General features: G+C 40.4%; 2 protein-coding genes across 2 annotated transcripts; one reads left to right on the top strand and one right to left on the bottom strand.

Moving 5' to 3' along the window:
* The first annotated feature begins 486 nt into the window (after positions 1–486).
* On the top strand, positions 487–14,045 carry LOC137272709 (sodium/glucose cotransporter 4-like). The gene is made up of 14 exons (XM_067805093.1): positions 487–564; positions 1,523–1,594; positions 3,486–3,590; positions 3,968–4,027; positions 4,266–4,370; positions 4,568–4,673; positions 6,408–6,488; positions 8,106–8,320; positions 9,212–9,347; positions 9,988–10,095; positions 10,525–10,844; positions 11,878–12,099; positions 13,204–13,390; positions 13,837–14,045. Exons 1-14 carry the CDS (start codon positions 487–489, stop codon positions 14,043–14,045), a joined length of 2,004 nt encoding a protein of 667 aa, XP_067661194.1.
* A 3,026-nt stretch (positions 14,046–17,071) lies between these two features.
* LOC137271890 (proline-rich transmembrane protein 2-like) lies at positions 17,072–18,368 on the bottom strand (the record flags this gene model as incomplete). The annotated part of the gene is made up of 3 exons (XM_067804277.1): positions 17,072–17,243; positions 17,765–17,893; positions 18,165–18,368. Coding segments are annotated over 3 exons (483 nt in total), but the record flags the coding sequence as incomplete, so codon positions are not given.
* Positions 18,369–18,864: the final 496 nt, after the last annotated feature.

Genomic DNA, 18,864 nt, shown 5'->3' with positions numbered 1-18,864 from the left:
GTATGGGGCTTACGACATATTTCAGTTTCGACGGGATATCGTCGCAGTCACTCGCAAAGAATGACGCCTTCGGAAACATAATGGAATCTTGACTTAAACGTAATGAAACAACAGGTACTTATTGAAAGAACGGACTTCTGTCTGTCTCTCTGTCTGTCTCTCTCTGTCTGTCTCTCTCTCTCCCTCTTTCTCTCTCTCTGTGATTTGTTGAATGTGTAGCATCATCAAATCATTGATATCCAGGCAGCTATACAATGCGCTACGTTAACGTTTCCCCCCTCTATATTCTGCACCGGTAGTCTTGTTAGCATCACAGCTGTTTAACCAGAGTGACAATTGAAATCTTGATTGTTATTGATCCCGTATCGTGTTGGAAACGAGAAGGTCTAATAGTTTTGACTTATTTGATATCAAAAGAACAATCGCACTTTACATTTCAGTTAAGATCAGTGTAGGTCCATCACCTATTGTCACACCAACAGAAAGATGCCTGAGCAACTACAGACCGGAGACTACGTGGCAGTAGCCGGCTACTTCGTGCTGGTATTGGGTATAGGAATATGGGTAGGTATTCGTTCAGTGATGTTAGATGACGTCAGCGACTTTTGTGAACTAAATATCGATATTGTTGGAGAGGGATTAAGAGTTATCACCCTTGCATGTTAAAACATGGCAGACTTGATCGTTCGAGAAGTTTTGGTATGGGGCGGTTGACTGGGTGTTAGCAAGAAAACAGGACGCGTCAAGTTCTATTTCAACATACCTGGTATTTTATCTCCTTGCCAGTTGGGTATTGCATGTATGTATTTGGATTTCTTTCTACCACCTTCCAACAATTGGCAGTGACAAAGTTCTGTACATGTTGGAGGGCAATTGCTTTAATTATGACTTGATACTTTGGTTGCTGTGTTCGAAAGTTGGTTCGAATTTCAGAATCGACGTGATCATGATCCTTGTTTTTTCCAGTCCCATAACCTACTCTCGGCTTATATGAAGAAGTGATCACATTTACTATTACATTAAGGTCCCAAAGCAGACATTTAAACCAGAGTGAGTGAGTTTAGTTTTACGCCGCACTCAGCAATATTCCAGCTATATGGCGGCGGTCTGTAAATAATCGAGTCTGGACCAGACAATCCAGTGATCAGCAACATGAGCATCGATCTGCGCAATTGGGAACTGATGACATGTCAGCGAGCCTGACCACCCGATACCGTTAGTCGCCTCTTACGACAAGCATAGTTGCCTTTCATGGCAAGCATGGGTTGCTGAAGGCCTATTCTACCCCGTGACCTTCACGGGTCACATTTAAACCAGAAATTGAGAGAGTGAAACAATACTCATTTTAACATCCTCTAAAGTGATTATTGTGTTTTATCATTCGCCATATGTTTGAAAGATTGCCCTTGTTAAAGGAAGTTAGGATTTATGTCTCAATGGCTCGGTGATACATTCAATTTTAGTTCGTTTAGATGTTTACAGTTTTGGATCACTCATTCACTAATACCTCCTCTCCCCACAGGCTAGTCTACGACGCGGTAACAACAATGCACAGGGATACTTTCTTGCTGGGAAACACATGACCTGGTTTCCGGTCTGTATTTCTTTTGTTTCAAGTCCTCTGAAACATACGGCCAAAATCATAACACATTAAGATTACAAACACTATTTGTCATTGCACGTTTTGAGTATAATCAAAGGTAATCTCGAAAAGTGAAATATCTTGAGTTTTATTCCATTCTTGCTCAACCCTCAATGCTCATGCTCAGGTTTTTTCTTTTTTTTATCTTTCTTTTTTTTTTGCCAAACATTGTCCCCCTCTCATTCAACAGCATGTATAACCATGATTGTTTGTTATACCCATTCTCTCAATCAGTGTGATTTTTGTACTTTATAAAAGAGCATGCTACTATTTAAAGTCATAATAAACCGTCTGAATGAAATGCACGAAGATAACCTTGGAATGTATTCTTTTAATAATGTAGAAAGTAAAACGTTTCTGTATCACGTGTCCCATGGCCATTGTTAACCACGACACTGAAGTGCGTGTGACATTTTCAACAAAGTGATCAGCCAACTGGTTAAAGATTTGACCTTTTCTGCTCAGGACATCTTTGATTCCACAACTAGAAATAGAATCAGACATTACTAATCAAGAACACCTAGCAAGTAGTGTCATTACTTTCATCAAATACTAATGAAACTTCCTCTATTTAATTTTGTGTTTGTATAATTTCTGTTGATGACTGCATTTCAAATACATCAGGCAATTTATAAAAAAAACCCAAAACACTTTTGTTGCTATTCTTTGAAAAAAAGCTCTTCCTATTGAAGGCCCTCTTAGTTGACTCAAGAATTATTCAAGTAATACGACTACAACTTAAATTATTTTTTAATGAATATGCAGGCTTATACATTTATATGTCCAGATTTTCCTAACAGAGTGAAATACCTGTTTAAGAAGCTTCGTATGAATAACATGTGAAGCCTTTCGTTTGAGCGCGGATCTAATAATAATAATTGCTTTGTACAGCCCCTATTTCCAGTTGTATGCAGCGGCTCAGTAGTGCTTTACACGATAGAAGTCGCTTTGCTTCAGTTCATCAGTTGAAAAGAAATGTTTTCAGTTTTCCCTTAAAAGTTGGGAGAGACTGTTTCTGATGTCGAGGGGGACTGTGTTCCACAGGGTAGGAGCTGCGACTGAGAAGGCGCGATCTCCAGCCATTGTCGATGTTCACGGAACAGCCAGTTTCTCCTTCTGGGCAGAACGTAGGGTTCTTGTTGTGTGGTAGACCGATAGCAGATCCTTTAAATAAGCAGGTGATGATTCAACATTAAGAGCGCTGTATGTCAAGACGACTAACTAGAAGCTGACCCGATGTCTGATGGGCAACCAATGTAGATCTCTGCGAATATCGTTCGAAATCTCTGAACATCAACAGTATCACTGTACCCTTGCCAAGAGTATTTTATTGGATAAGGATAGGTTTCTAATGACCCTCTTTCAAGACAGTCTGTTGTAAAGGATGGCGACTGGTCAAAATCAAACACGTGACCTAAGTCAGCCAATCAGATAACGACAATGGATACTGTCCTCGTAAAAGAAAACCTGTAGATTCAGACAAATGTTTTGGGTAAAATCATGCCATTCTGAACGATAGCAAGGACGATAAGGCCGCATTAGGGGGTGTTGTCAAACCAACCCCTCTCATTGGTCGGCGTTTGCTATCAATTTGTTATGATCTGTTGTTAATTTATATTATGCATAAAGTATACATCAGAAAAAAAACAACACTTTTCCGTTTTTTCCTTTTTTTGCAGAGTATACTGTTGCATCTGTGGTTGGCTAGTATTCACCTAACTGTGACGAAAACAATATTAATTTCACTCTATGTAGTGATGACAGATACTGTTTGTAAGCAGGGACAATAGCTAACATGTGATCAGTTTATGAAGTAAGCTTTGCTTCTCTTATACCTCTACAGATAGGGGCATCTTTGTTCGCAAGCAATGTTGGTGCTCCGATGTTCATTGGCTTAGCAGGTGCAGGGGCGGCATCCGGGTACTCGGTTGTGGTCTACGAGTGGATTGTAAGTTAAATGCATTTGTGCTGCATTGGATAATCTCTATTTTGAACATTTTGTCAAATTATTTTTACTTATTATCTACGAAGTAAAGCTTTGTAACATAAAAGGAAAAGGTTTGTTGGAGAATCTTTATTTTAGCACTCTTTTTTCGTCCGTCGAAAACTGGAAAGAAACCCCAGTATTATTATGCTAATGTTTCTCTATCATATTGGTTAATACACCGATTTAGGAAATAAGTGTGCTTTGAAAGTTGACTGTGCTTTGAAAGTAGTTCCATTGATGACTGCACCCTCTTATTTTAATTTTTAACCATATTATTTAGCGCTGTGAACAGAGTTGCGTGTCCTTTTCATTGAAGTAATTAGTTCATTGTCTTTTAGGCATCATTCCTGCTAATTAGTCTTGGGTGGTTTTTCGTACCAGTCTTCGTGGCCAGCGGGGTAAGTTATGAACAACCAGTTTCTTACGTGTGTTGTAAACTTATGCTATTAGTATAATTTCCACATTCATTTTACGGCACGTCCACCTTTTACAAAAACCCGTAAAAACGTAATATATTTAGAGAACATAGAGTATCAATCGAAATAAAGGAATTAGTATAAGCTACATCTACAGACATTTTTTGTCCTTAGAAACAGGTGAATCGTTTAGCAATAGCATCTTTTTGATCTGCTGTAGGCCTTCACGATGCCGGAGTACCTGATGAAACGATTCGGGGGAGTTCGTCTGAGAATCTGTCTCTCCCTCTTGGGGCTGTTCTTATATGTCTTGACGAAGATATCGGTGTGTAACTGGTTCACATTTTTCTTCAGATTTTGATTGCGCTTTCATTGACTGTGAAATGTGCTCGTCTCATTGGTAGATAATATTTACATTTTCAAATGCTGTGGTACCTATCAAAATATCGTTTTTGTCCGTTAACACGACGACATAAAGATGTTAAATTTTATTTATCATTTAATTTTCAATCACCATTTCAGATTGAAATCTACTGTGGGGCTCTATTCATGCAGCTACTTCTGGGCTGGAATCTCTACATGTGTATCATAAGCATACTGGTCGTGACAGCTCTATATACAGTCATAGGTACATTGTAAATAGTCCATACGTCGGCCCTTTGTTACATACTGTCATAGGTACATTGTAAATAGTCCATACGTCGGCCCTTTGTTATATACTGTCATAGGTACATTGTAAATAGTCCATACGTCGGCCCTTTGTTATATACTGTCATAGGTACATTGTAAATAGTTCATAGGTCGGCCCTTTGTTATATACCGTCATAGTTACATTGTAAATAGTCCATACGTCGGCCCTTTGTTATATACAGTCATAGGTACTTTGTAAATAGTCCATACGTCAGCCTTTTCTTATATACAGTCACAGCCACGTTGTAAATAGTCCATACGTCGGCCCTTTGTTATATACAGTCATGGGTACATTATAAATAGTCCATACCTCGGCCCTTTGTTATATACAGTCATGGGTACATTGTAAATAGTCCATACGTTGGCCCTTGGTTATATACAGTCATGGGTACATTGTAAATAGTCCATACCTCGGCCCTTTGTTATATACAGTCATGGGTACATTGTAAATAGTCCATACGTCAGCCTTTTCTTATATACAGTCACAGCCACGTTGTAAATAGTCCATACGTCTGCCCTTTGCTATATACAGTCATAGGTACATTGTAAATAGTCCATACGTCAGCCTTTTCTTATATACAGTCACAGCCACGTTGTAAATAGTCCATACGTCGGCCCTTTGTTATATACAGTCACAGCCACGTTGTAAAGAGTCCACACGTCTGCCCTTTGTTATATACGGTCATAGGTACTTTGTAAATAGTCCATACGTCGGCCCTTTGTTATATCCAGTCACAGCCACGTTGTAAATAGTCCACACGTCGGCCCTTTGTTATATACAGTCATAGGTACTTTGTAAATAGCCCATACGTCAGCCTTATCTTATATACAGTCACAGCCACGTTGTAAATAGTCCATACGCCAGCCGTTTGTTATATACAGTCACACCCACGTTGTAAATAGTCCACACGTCGGCCCTTTGTTATATACAGTCACAGCCACGTTGTAAATAGTCCATACGTCGGCCCTTGGTGATATGCAGTGATCGATACATTGTAAATGGTTCACACGTCAGCACATTGTTATATACAGTGATCGATACATTGTAAATGGTTCATACGTCAGCCTTTTGTTATATACAGTCATAGGTAGATTGTAAATAGTCCATACGTCAACACATTGTTATATACATTCATAGGTAGATTGTAAATAGTCCATACGCAAGCCCCTTTATATATACAGTCATAGATGCATTGTAAATATTCCATTCATGAGCACTTTGTTATATACAGTCATAGCTAGATTGTAATTTGTCCACACGTCAGCACATTGTTATATACACTGTTATATACATTGTTATATACATTCATAGGTAGATTGCAAAAAATTACTATCATGAGAGGAATGATACAATTTTACGCCATCTCCATTAAAATATAATATACCAAAACATGTCGTTAATAATTCCTCGTTAGGTTTTCTAGTTATAAACTTGTATATACGTACAGGTATCGCTAGAATCGAAGTGATTCCCTGTGAACGACATATTCTTTCTGCTGTGATACAATTCGGACAATCTAATACATTGTGTAAGGGTTTCATATTATTTTTTCTTTTTATGTTTGAACTGAAGATCATATTTGAAACCAATTTCTGTCGGGTGTATTCACTAATTTTGTATCCCTATTTCTTTGGATTATCAAATAATCCTTGTCTATAAATCGCATTGCAGGCGGTCTCGTCGCAGTGATGTACACCGACACACTACAAACACTTGTAATCTTGATGGGTGCTGCTGTCCTGACTGTCAAAGGTAAGTTGAACATCACATAGACGCCAGAAAAACAAATCGACGTATATGTGTGTATGTATATATTTATAAACAATTATAGATCTTTAATATTTCTATAATATTTATGTATTACACAGATGTACACATCTTATGAATGAATTCCGTAAGTGCCATGTTTGAAAATATTTCACTTAGTATTTTACACTTGTTACGTAATGAGTGTCAGCACATAGATGTCATGAGACAGATACGCTAGGCATGTAGCTGGGACGTTTTGAACTGATGGACAGCATTGATGAAGTTCGTCGCTCATGTATCACAGTTGACTCCTCAGATGTCCGAATACTTATTACTACGTCCGAATCGACGTTATTGGTAGAAAATTCATTTGCAGGAGAACCTGTATAATTCTTACGGCATTGTCAGGGATTTGTTCCTTCTCGTTGGGAAAGTGAGTGAGTTAGTTTAGTTTTACGCTGCACTCAGCAATATTCCAGCTATAGGGCAGCGGTCTGTAACCAGACGATCCAGTGATCAACAACATGAGCATCGATCTGCGCAATTGGTAACTTATGACAAGTGTCAACCAAGTCAGCGAGCCTGACCACCCGATCCTGTTAGTCGCCTCTTACGACAAGCTTTTATGGCAAGCATGGGTCACTGAAGGCCTATTCTACCCCGGGCCTTTAATATGGATGAAAGCCACAGTTTTCTACCAACGGCCCGGCAATATCAGGCTGATAGTGTTGGCCACGAGACTCACCCATTATTGCAATTAGCTCGACAATATCCGCTGATCCTGCTTCGAAACGCCGCAGATTCTCAGAAAAGGTGATGTGAAATTTGAACGTTTCTGTTAGTCGGGAACCTTGGAATCTGAAACCTTTGTCCTACTTGTTGCGTGACGTTTGGTGAATCTTTGATTATCTATGATAACATACTGGATTATATTATCTATAATAACACAGGCGGATGACAATGTAGTATAGGCTTTCAGCAATCCATGCTTGCCATAAGAGGTGACTGTGCTTGTCGTAAGAGGCGATTAGCGGACTAACGGGATCGGGTGGTCAGGCTCGCTGTCTTGGTTGATACACATCATCGATTCCCTATTGCGCAGATCGATTCTCATGCTGTTAATCACTGGATTGTCTAGGCTCGATTGTTTTGCAGACCGCCGCCATATAGTTGGAATATTGCTGAATGCGACGTAAAACTATACTCACTCACCTCATGTCTTTAACGTCCCTAAGCGAAAAACAGGTGTATTATTTGAAAGAGCAGGGGTAGAACGTTAGTTTCAAAAGAACTGATTTTCTTGCTTAAAAAACCGCCAGACTACTGGTTTGTACACTCGTGAAGGTCCGGATTAGAATTGGTCTTCGGCACCTATTGTTTGACGTAAAAGCGACCGAAGAGATGGTGGTCCGGCTCACTGACTTGGTTGACACACATGTCGTCGTATGGTCCAGACTCGATTATTTACAGAGAAGCCGCCGTATAGTGAGAATTTTGCTGAGGTCGACGTTAAACAACAAACTATCCAACCAACTAATTTGTAACACAACAGCGGTGTTCCACTTACGTCACAGTCAATAGTAAACGCATAGCATATCCTGTTCGTTTGATTTTGGTCAGGCATTCTCCAAGTCAACGGTTTCGAGGGTTTGGAAGATGGTTTTCTGACAGCTGTCTCCAACAGCACTAAAGCTAACTTCACGCACAACACCTGTGGTCTTCCCCCTAAGGATTCTCTGCACATCTGGAGGGATCCCGTGGACGGGGACATTCCGTGGCCAGGGGCGGTGTTTGGTCTGACCATCATAGCTGCGTGGGTGTGGTGCACTGATCAGGTAGATACACAGAATTTCGCCTCTTCAGTCACGAATCCCTGTTACATTATCTTGTCATTGTCCATGACCATGATAGTGGTATTGTCAAAAACATGTTCGTGAAAGAAAAAACCCAAAGAATTTGATTACGTACTGCACCATTTCATCGAACTGTTTTGTAATTGTCTCATAAATGGTTCATCTAATGGACTTCAACATGGACGTGCCTAAGCATTACATTTATTATATTATTGTGGAACAACTCAACCGCAGTGTATCTGTTTGCATATATTTGACCTTTAATTAATATTCCGGTCAGATTTGTTTCCAGTTAATGTGACGAAAAACACCCAAATAATTATGTGTTTAGACTATGTTTCATTCCTGTTATATAACCATGTTAATTCAAACTTTTCAAGGAAGGCTAGAATCACCTTTGCCTTTCAGCCTGTGGAAAGAAAAAGTTGGACTACAAAGATTCATTTTGTAGAGGTCGTGCATAATTAATGGGGGTCACCCATTTTGTTCTGGGGAGGTAGGGAGTCATCCACACATGCAACTCCCTAAAAATCATCTCCACTCCCCGCCTCCCGTACCAATGAATTTCACTTGAAACAAAAGGTAGATCGAATAAAGTGAAGTACTTTAAGATTGCGATTCCTCATTATTTTACCTTTCCAGTTGCAGATTTTAATGCCAGAATTCTATTCAACATAGGATATGATCGTTTGTTAAAAACAACTTTTACCCTATGTTGAATAAATTTCTGAGATTTAAATGTTCAATCAGCAATGTAAAATCAAGATCATTCGCAATCTAATTCCACTTTATTTGCTGAACTGTTTTCTTTAAAATGAAATTGCGGTCCGTTTTTACGGCAAACAGACTATAAAGTTGAGAACGACCTTTCAGTTGATGGTCCAGCGGACTCTCTCGGCTAAGAACATCAGTCATGCAAAGGGTGGATCCTTGTTTGCCGGGGCACTGAAAATATTACCCTTCTTCTTGTGGATCATTCCAGGGATGGTCAGCCGGATCCTCTACCCAGGTACATTGTTGATCGCTAGTTTGTGATCCAAAGCTTGAAGCGTTGCTTCGTTGAGGTATCACTTCAATGAAATGGCATCTCAGTGGATTGTAGGCGACATGCGACGTCACTGGTTACAAGTCACGAGCACTTGTTACCATTAGTGATGTCACAATCAGATTTTTCGCCAATCTTCCTGCCATTGGTTAGCTATTCCTTACAATCTGAAAAAATTGGAAGAACGTTTTGTGCTGCTATACGAATTGTCACCTTTGTGTATTTATAAAAATAATCTACTGTCACCAGTAAAGATGTACAGCTTCTTGGCAAGCCTCCATATTTTATAATTCATCAGTAAAAGATACGTGGCAGTAAAAGATACTCCAGTAAGATTATCTGGTGATAGAAACTTGGCATGACAGTAATCACTGAAATAGAAAACACGTGAGAAACACCCGTTTACATGAATACTGGGATGCTGGAATGATCAACGGCTGTCAAAATCAAGGTATGGAATAAACAAAATCAGTTTAAAAGAGACTAAGTAAGATTAATCTTAATGTAACTCGCCCGCACTAGTTGTAAAGACACCTCCTGGTAAAGGCAGCTACAATTCACTTCATTTGTTAACTACACAATAATGGCCTTTATCTCCTTCTAGACGAGATAGCATGTTCCACACCTGAGCGATGCTATGAAGTGTGTCAGAACAGAGCCGGATGTACGAATATCGCCTACCCGATCTTAGTGTTGAGGCTTTTACCGGAAGGTAGGTGGGAAATGAGCAAGCCTCTTAAAACTTAAATAATTATTTCACTACTAAGCCGTGACCAGACTCGATGTATAATGCTTCCCATCAAAATGTTAGAAATTCAAAACACTCACCATATGTTATGTGCTTAGTTTAGAGCAGAGGCCTGAAGCAAGTGACTATATTTACACTAGTGAGTCTAAACTTTGCATGGGCATTAAGACATGTGATGTCTGAAATGACTTAAAAAGACATTATATAAGATTGTCATTACTCATTTTACTTATTCAGGTTTTCAAATCAGTTTGAAAAACGAAAAATATCGAGAAATGCGGTTTATATCTTTCAGCATTTACTTTAACAGATTCTTCTAGGTTGCTCTTTTTCTTTTATACAGCTAATTGATGTTTATGATCATCCAGGTGTAATTCAGTTTATTGGTTGAAGGTCTTCGCGGTCTGATGTTAGCAGCTCTGCTTGCGGCGCTCATGAGCTCCCTGACCTCAATCTTCAACAGTGCCAGCAGCATGTTCACCATGGACATCTGGCCTCGGATCAGGAGGATGCCATCGGAAAACGAACTCATGATAGTCGGACGAGTTGCAGTACTCGTTTGCACAGCAATAGGGATTCTGTGGTTACCAATCTTGCAGAAAGCCCAAGGAGGGCAACTCTGGGGATATCTGCAGTCAGTGACGGCCTATACTGCTCCTCCTTGGCAGACATTGTTTATGTTTGCCCTACTATGGAAACGGACATCTGAGCAGGTTCGATACATCTTAGTCTGTCGTACAAACCTGAAGTATATATATCCAAGAAAGACCACACAAGTCTAGAAAATGTGGCAAGTCTAGATTTCCTTAGCTTCAGGCTCTGCCTTACTACTTCCAATCAACAGTTTTCTCCTGTTCCAGGTGATTTCAATCAAACTGCCGTACATAATGCAGACATAGTATTTTGATTTGACAGAAAAATTATATTTGATACCTTTGTTGGGGTTTTGGATACATCCAGTTTTCAAGCCATAGCGTTAGTCTCAAGAGATGCTAACCCTGAGCCCTGTGGTTGCGACACTTGATACTTCCCTTGAGCTGCCCACACCACACTGAGAGGGAGTAGGGGCCGGCTGGGTAGGGTGATGTTGGGGGCCTGTCACATACACCTTCAGTGACGTGTCAGTAATGGGTTGATAAGAATCTTTACATGTGTTGAGAAATTCCAAGAACTTATCACTCTGCAGATTTGTTTAGTCTCTGAAAATGAAGAAAGTCTCAGGGCTCCATTTCATTATATTATTTTTATTTCACTATGAACGTTTTTTTCAGTAAAATATGTTCATTTCAGAGACTAGCTGTTAGTCTAGATACATCTTGAAGGATGGATCAGTTTCCTCAACCGTCATCTTCCCCCAAATCAACAACGACCAATGGTTCCGGAAACTTTTTTCTGTATTTGTGTCTTGTAATTCAGAAACAGATCCAATCTCGTTCGCAGAACATGGCAGTATCATACTGTTTGTTTTTCCTTTGTTAATGACCCTTACTCTCCAGACAATGTTTTACCGTACAAAACTTTCTGTGTTTTTAACCATCCGACCGACTGTAAATTTACTACCGACTAATAGGAATGAAAGACATATTTTCTGTGCCCGCCGACTCGATTCTAAGAACTGAAATCTAAATTTGACTTTATTTAACCTATACCGACCGACTCAACTTAATCGCGAGGGATACATGGAACACAGAAAAAACATTGCTGTTCGTACATACCAGAAATTGAATCGGTCACGTTGCATTATAGGGAGCTTTCTGGGGTCTGATCGCCGGGCTGGTTGTCGGCATAATCCGTATGGTCGTGGATTTCACGTACCCAGCCCCGTATTGTGGCAGCGGAGAGGAAGACACTCGACCAGGAGTGTTGAAGCATGTGCATTTCCTCTACTTCGCCATGATCTCGGCTGTTGTCACCTCTGTAGTCATCGTTCTTGTCAGCATGTGCACGGAGCCCAGATCAGAAGCTCAGGTAGGGTAGGGGGATCTTAGATATGCGTTAGACTCTAAGCCAGTTACATGGTAATTCAGTATATGAAACCAGTACACGAGGAAGTGCAGAGATACGAGGGAAGGGGATATAAGCAAGTTTAGGACCTCTTCAGGATTGTCTGGCTGCTTCAAAGGGTATTTGGGGTATCTTAAATACAGAACGTCAGTGTTAAGGAACGCACAGGAATGTCCTCAGAAACAAATTACGTTTGGCGTAAAGGAACAAATAGCTGTGAAATGTATACTTTGTACTTTGCACATGGCAATGATGTTTTGAAGCTTTCCTGAAAAATTTAGCTTTCTATTATTTGTGTCCAATCTCATGTCTAATGCTCCTGGCCTAAATAGAACAAAATGCATACGTTCAGTGTACACGACTATCATCTGCATCACATTAACACTAAATTGAGAGATCTTTTAGGTTCCGGGTAAGAATTGTTCTTCGGGTTTGTCGTAAGAGGTCAGACTCGCTGACTTAGTTGACATCTTATCCCAGTTGCGTAGGATGCTCATGCTGTTTATCAATGGTTTTGATTGTCTGGTTTTACGGACAGCCATGCACCATATACCTGGAATATTGCTATGTTTGGCGTCAAGGAACAAATCCCCTACATCTGTAACGATAACATGCAACATCTTCTCCTCAAACATGCTATAACCACTCTTAGTTTCCTCTCGTAGTTTGTGGTTTGACAGTCTGAATGAAGACAGTCACATATTTAAAAGAACCAAGCAGTATCTATGTTTCTGATACACCACACCCAATCTCGTTAATGAGTGAGTGAGTGAGTTTGGTTTTACGCTGCACATATTCCAGCTATATGGCGGTGGTCTGTAAATAATCGAGGTTGGACCAGACAATCCAGTGATCAACTGCATGAGCATCGATCTGCACAACTGGGAACCAATAATGATGTGTCGACCAAGTCAGCGAGCCTGACCACCTGATCCCGTTAGCCGCCTCTTACGACAAGCATAGTCGCCATTTATGGCAAGCATGAAGGCGTATTCTACCCGGGACATTCACGGGTCTAATCTCGTTAATGGGAAGAATGGAAGTAAATTTTGTTTATTCTGCATACAGATTGGGCGCACAACATGGTGGACGCGCCATAATGTTGGTCAAGACTCGGAAGTAGAAAAGGGTGGTGTTGACGTAGACGATGACGAGCACGACTTTGAGACGGTTGGGAAAGGAAAGGACAGTGATGCGGAAAAGAGCACAGCAGCCATGGAGGAGGAAGACTCTCAGCTGGAGCGCCGTAAGTATCGTCATTGCCTCATGTTCTTATTTCAGTATACTGCATGTTGCACTTTTGTGCACAATCTGAACAATTCTTATGCAATGTGATGCCTTGCTTTTTATTTGCATTGTGAGGTCGGTCTTATCATCATCATCATCATCATCATCATCTTCGTCGTCACCATCATCATCATCATCGTCGTCGTCTATATATTTCCTTACGTATTCATCCGGATACCGTTTCAAGTCATTTTGTCAGGTTACTCCGTGACATACTAACCTAATTTTACCCGACAAGTCAGATACCTTCCTTATGTTAATATTGGTCCACAACGGTACATCGTGAGAAACGCTCTTCAGTAGTCCCATGCTGTGATGTTGCTTTTGTATTGCTGATAGCGACTTAAATCTAAATTCTTTCACTGACTTATATCAAAATTTGTATTATGCTCCTGTTTTGTATATACCCCACAGGGAAAGGCAAACACATGTGTGTAACCATCGCCATGTGGTTGTGCGGGATGACACAGAGAAGGAACCAGACCCTGTCGCCCAAGGAACGAGCAGCCATACAGAAGAGATTTACAAGTTTGGAAGAAAATCACACAACAAAAACAGTGTTGAATATTAGCGCCATAGGACTTTCGATGCTAACAATCTTTCTATTTGGCTATTACAGTTAAATTAGAGCAGTTTATGTGAATCTTCAATTCAGACGTAACATCCTTAATGTGAGTGTATTATTTGTCACCTGCATTGTGTTTGTTCGACGCATATGTACGACAATCACAGATATTAGAGACTTCACAAGCGATCTGTTTTGACTGCATTAGAATACTAGGTCAGTTGATCTGAACAAGTCTTGAGAAAAAAATTGAATGAATTTGAGAAAATATCTTGAGGAAAGTTAAGTTTTTAGCGGGGCAATCTAAAAACAAATTTCAGCCAGACCACAGGGCTAGTTAGATGCAAAACTTGCCAGCCCTGACCAAAACGTACCTCCCCACAAAATATTTTCATACACATGTCTAAAGTTTACCTCGACCGCCGGGTAGATGAATTTGAGAATCTGGCAGTCCGTGTTGAAAACAGCCAGTCCCGGGCTGTCGGGCAAGCAGGTATTTCGAACGTTGATATTACTAATAGTAAATATTTTCATAATGTGGTGACTTTTAAAATAACTCTGGTTTTGGAATACATGTACATTTCCTGTGAATCGGGGACAGTTTTGTTACTTATAAATGTGACTGAATTCTTGATACTTGACTGGGTTTGACTGTAAAGTCAAACTTACCGCAGGGAAAGTTACTCAACGGTGCTGAATGTTATTAAATTCTATCCAGGATGGCGTATCATCATGAGAAGATTGGAGTACCTCCGGTGATATCCAAGATCATTGTCATTTAATTTATACCATAGGATATTAGATGTAAAGTTATGTCATTCAAAAATTTGTTTCAAAGACTAATTATACATAATCACCTTCTATAATCGTGCTGCATTTCATTTACACATCGGGATTATTATTACTGTAATGACCATATCACTGATCACACACACTGTGTCAATATTTTGACAGATGAACATTTATCTTGCTTCACTCATAAATGCGTTCTCTGATTGGCCGAGCGCTCTTCTACTGTTTTCAGTGTATATCGCTTCCAAGCGAGTAACATTTCTGTGTACTTTGATGGGAATGAACTCATTTGGTACTTCGTGGTGGTGATTCTTCATCTCGAATAACATAATATGATTGAATCATGTATGATGTACGGAAATTACCGATGATTTGCAAATGCAAATCGATGGAAGGTAGATAGCTCTGTTTTTGTTTGTTTGTTTGTTCTGTTTGTTTGTTTTTGTTTTTGTCGTCGGCAAACTCTAGCGATGGTTACAAAACATTTTATACCTATGTAAAAACAACTCAGAAAAAACAGATAGGTGTTCGGTAAGATAAATACACAATAGGATTAAGGTAAATACGTTGTTCAGGACCCATTCGGGCTCACTAACATCGAGGTTACATCGAGGGTACATCAACCCATGTTCCCCCTCATGATCAGTGAACAACTTATTATTTACTGACTTCACCTGATCGGTAAGGTAACGTCTGTTTATGACCGATGTTACTACTGAGAAAGGTTTGGGGCACTTAAATATGGTGGTGGGGCCTTCTGGATGTTTTTAGCATGTAATGCGAACATTTTCCGATATTTTGGCCTTGAGCACTGCGGTACGGTGTTTTCATTGTAACCGTGAGCACGTTTAAGATTTAGCAAGGAAACCTTTCTCCACAAACACGTCAGTACTCTCAACAAGTGTGCCCCCCTCTAAACAATAGTAGCTATTCGTGCCATGCAACAGTGGCAACGGGTAATGGTGAGTTAATTGTTTGTGTGAGTGAAGGCAACGTTTACAATCAAGCTCTACATTTGCCTCGTATTGCATGTATATTTTCATAACGACAACAAAAGATCTCCACTTTAAACTGTTAAAAATTTGAAATTTAAGTGCAATAAATAATGATAAAAATGTGTTGCTCCCATTTGTTGGTTGATGAACGTCAGTTGCCCGATAATTTGGAAGGCCAAATTCGTTATACGTATTTCGAGTATGTAAATCAAATGACCGGGACCAACAAACGTTCATCGTATCGGTCAGTTCGGCACAAGGTTGTTCGTCAGAAACGTAGTCTACTGCTTACAGAGTCCACATGTAGCCCGTACGCGATATGCAACTACAGACTGTCAGTCAGTCACACTTACTCTGTGCTCGTAGAACCAATATGGAAGATTTCAGTTTCTAGGTCTTACTCCGGTCACAGTTATGGGTGTGTGGTGGGTCAGACCGAAGATTCGGTGGGCGTGGCATGGCGTGGCGATATCGGACAGGGCTGACGTGAACGATGGCCCTACATATGTATCAGAACGCCCTGTTTTCGAACCTGAGAATGCGTAACCTCTGAGGTAACACTAGCATTTGTGGGACTTTCCAATGCATGTACCTGTGTGATGTTCGGTGCATTTGTCTGTTTCTCCAAGGAAGAGGACACAATGTTGACAGACGCGAAAACAATGCTGTTGTTCCTTGGTCCTTACAAATGTAACTTTAAATCCCCAAAATAGCATACTGGAAAATAACGAAGCAAATGACTATATGGACAGCACGTTTCACTTGATGAAGATCCTGGTTCAGGTGAAGATCCTGGTTACAATCAGCTTTCACCAATCCTGGTTCAGGCTCAAGTACTTGCATACCGTCGCCATATTGCTGGAATATTGCTAAATGCGGCGTGTAACAAAATAAAAGATAAATGTTACATAAGATGAAGTCTCAGTTCTATGTATGGTAGTGACGGACCAATGTGCATATTAACTGCATATGCATCACCATGGGAAGTATACAACCCAAGCTACATTCACCGTAGCCCTTCATCCTGGCACTGGCCTCAGAGGATGCTACCTGTAGCATCACGTGATTCAGAACGGGAAGAGTATAGGAAGCTTTCAGAAAGGGGGCATGTACAGGACTATCTGTCACCAAAATGTGTGCGTAATTCGTTGTAATATGAGGCTCAGATATTCCTGTAATCTCTCCCTGAAGAAGGTAAAGTTGGAACGCTTTGAATGGAGATTTGCGTTGTGTCATTATTTCGGGTGAGTGAGTGAGTGAGCGAGCGAGCGAGTGAGAACTAATCAAACGAACAAACTATGACTATTCCTGTACTTTATTCAAAACATGTATATATTTTCCCTGTACACCGCCATTAAGATAATAGCACTAAATATGCCGGCACATATAGCAGAGATTGCATTCACTCGTGCAGTTCGTCCAAACTGGATGGCTTTCTCATGGTCACCAGCTCTATAAGAATCCCGAGACTGAAATCAAGATCCATTACTCCATTAATTATAAATTAGCCAGTATTAACAAGGTTCATTTATTCATTCAAATTATGATCATCAAGTCTGTTAAGTGTGATACACATTTGGATACTATCCGACCGTCGTCAGTATCATAATGCCCAACTTGATGATCTTCGAAGGATCTGTCAACACACTAATGTCAACCCTGATGTCGTCATACAGCTCTGTCAACACAATAATGTCAACCCTGATGTTGTCATACAGCTCTGTCGACACAATAATTCCGACCCTAATATTCTCGGATAGCTCTGTCAACATAATGATATCCACCCTTATTATCCAACAGTTCTGTTAACAAAACAATTTCCACCCTGATACTCTCTGACTGCTCTGTCACCATACTGATATCCATCCTTATTCACAGGCAGCTCTGTCAACACAATGTCCACCCAGTTACTCTCTGACAGCACTGTCAACACAATATCCAGCCAGATACTCTCTGACAGCACTGTCAACACAATAATGCTCACACTTACATGACGCGCAGCACTGATGGCAGCAAGAGCCACCAGGGGGCAGAAGAGGCAGGAGATGTAGGCTAGCTTCATGTGGTCAGGGGGCGGTTGGGATAGCGGTTCTCTTCTTGGGGGCTGAACTGTTACGACCTGTTAAAATGCGTTCCACGTGGTCCGGGTTTTGAAATTCCAGAACAATCATGACATTGTAATTATAGGAATGTCGTCGTTTAATCATTAAACACACTTTCACAATTACCTGTCTTGGATAATTACTGCTATAGATTATCGTCCCTTCCCTATTTACAGTTTCAAGGTTTCACTGATCACAATTTGCTAAATTGAAGGCGCCAGTCTGCTCATATGTTTTATTCAGATTAGACAACTGTCCTTCACAACGGCCTATCGTTGACTTACTCACCGTCACTTTGTTGTTGGTAGAGGCTTGCATTCCACTTTGTGGTGGTGGTGGGGCGTAACCTGACAGAGGTGGGGCGTAACCTGACACAGGTGGGGCATATCCTTGTATGGGTGGGGCGTATCCTTGCATGGGTGGGGCGTATCCTTGCATGGGTGGGGCGAAGCCAGCCGTGGCCTGTCCATATGAAGGTGGGGGACCTCCAATAAAAATGCCATGAATAGTGTATTAGATTGTAAGCTTTGCCGCATATAGGAAGACTTATCTCCCCTTGACCATTTCATTAACTGACGAACGAAATTCATGGGTACCAAAAACGACGTTTCAAATATATTCTTGCTCCTTTTTCAGGTGTGTTTCCATTTATGTCTGAAATCCACAAATAACCCACCTTTATGTGTCACACTTCTACATGTCATTGAAAGGCTTCATTTACTGAAGGTTCACAGCGTTCGGTATGATAAATGTTAACCAATTAAGTTCAAATATAAATGCACAGTGCAATATGATGTCTGATATAAATGTACAAGTGCTTTGAGGCACATTCTGCAAATTCTACACCAGGTTTTCAGTCAACATTATCGCCGAAAGATAAACAGAATGGCTGAATTATATTTCTTTTTTACATTTGCAAAATAGAAAATCTTGAAAGGTTGAAGACCAGTAGACATCAAGCTGACATCTGACTTTGTGGAAAAATTGC

This window comes from Haliotis asinina, chromosome 2 (genome assembly GCF_037392515.1).
Source record: "Haliotis asinina isolate JCU_RB_2024 chromosome 2, JCU_Hal_asi_v2, whole genome shotgun sequence".
Classification (NCBI taxonomy): domain Eukaryota; kingdom Metazoa; phylum Mollusca; class Gastropoda; order Lepetellida; family Haliotidae; genus Haliotis; species Haliotis asinina.
The sequence above is the reverse complement of the archived record's forward strand: the minus strand, read 5'-3'. Positions and strand labels throughout refer to the sequence as shown.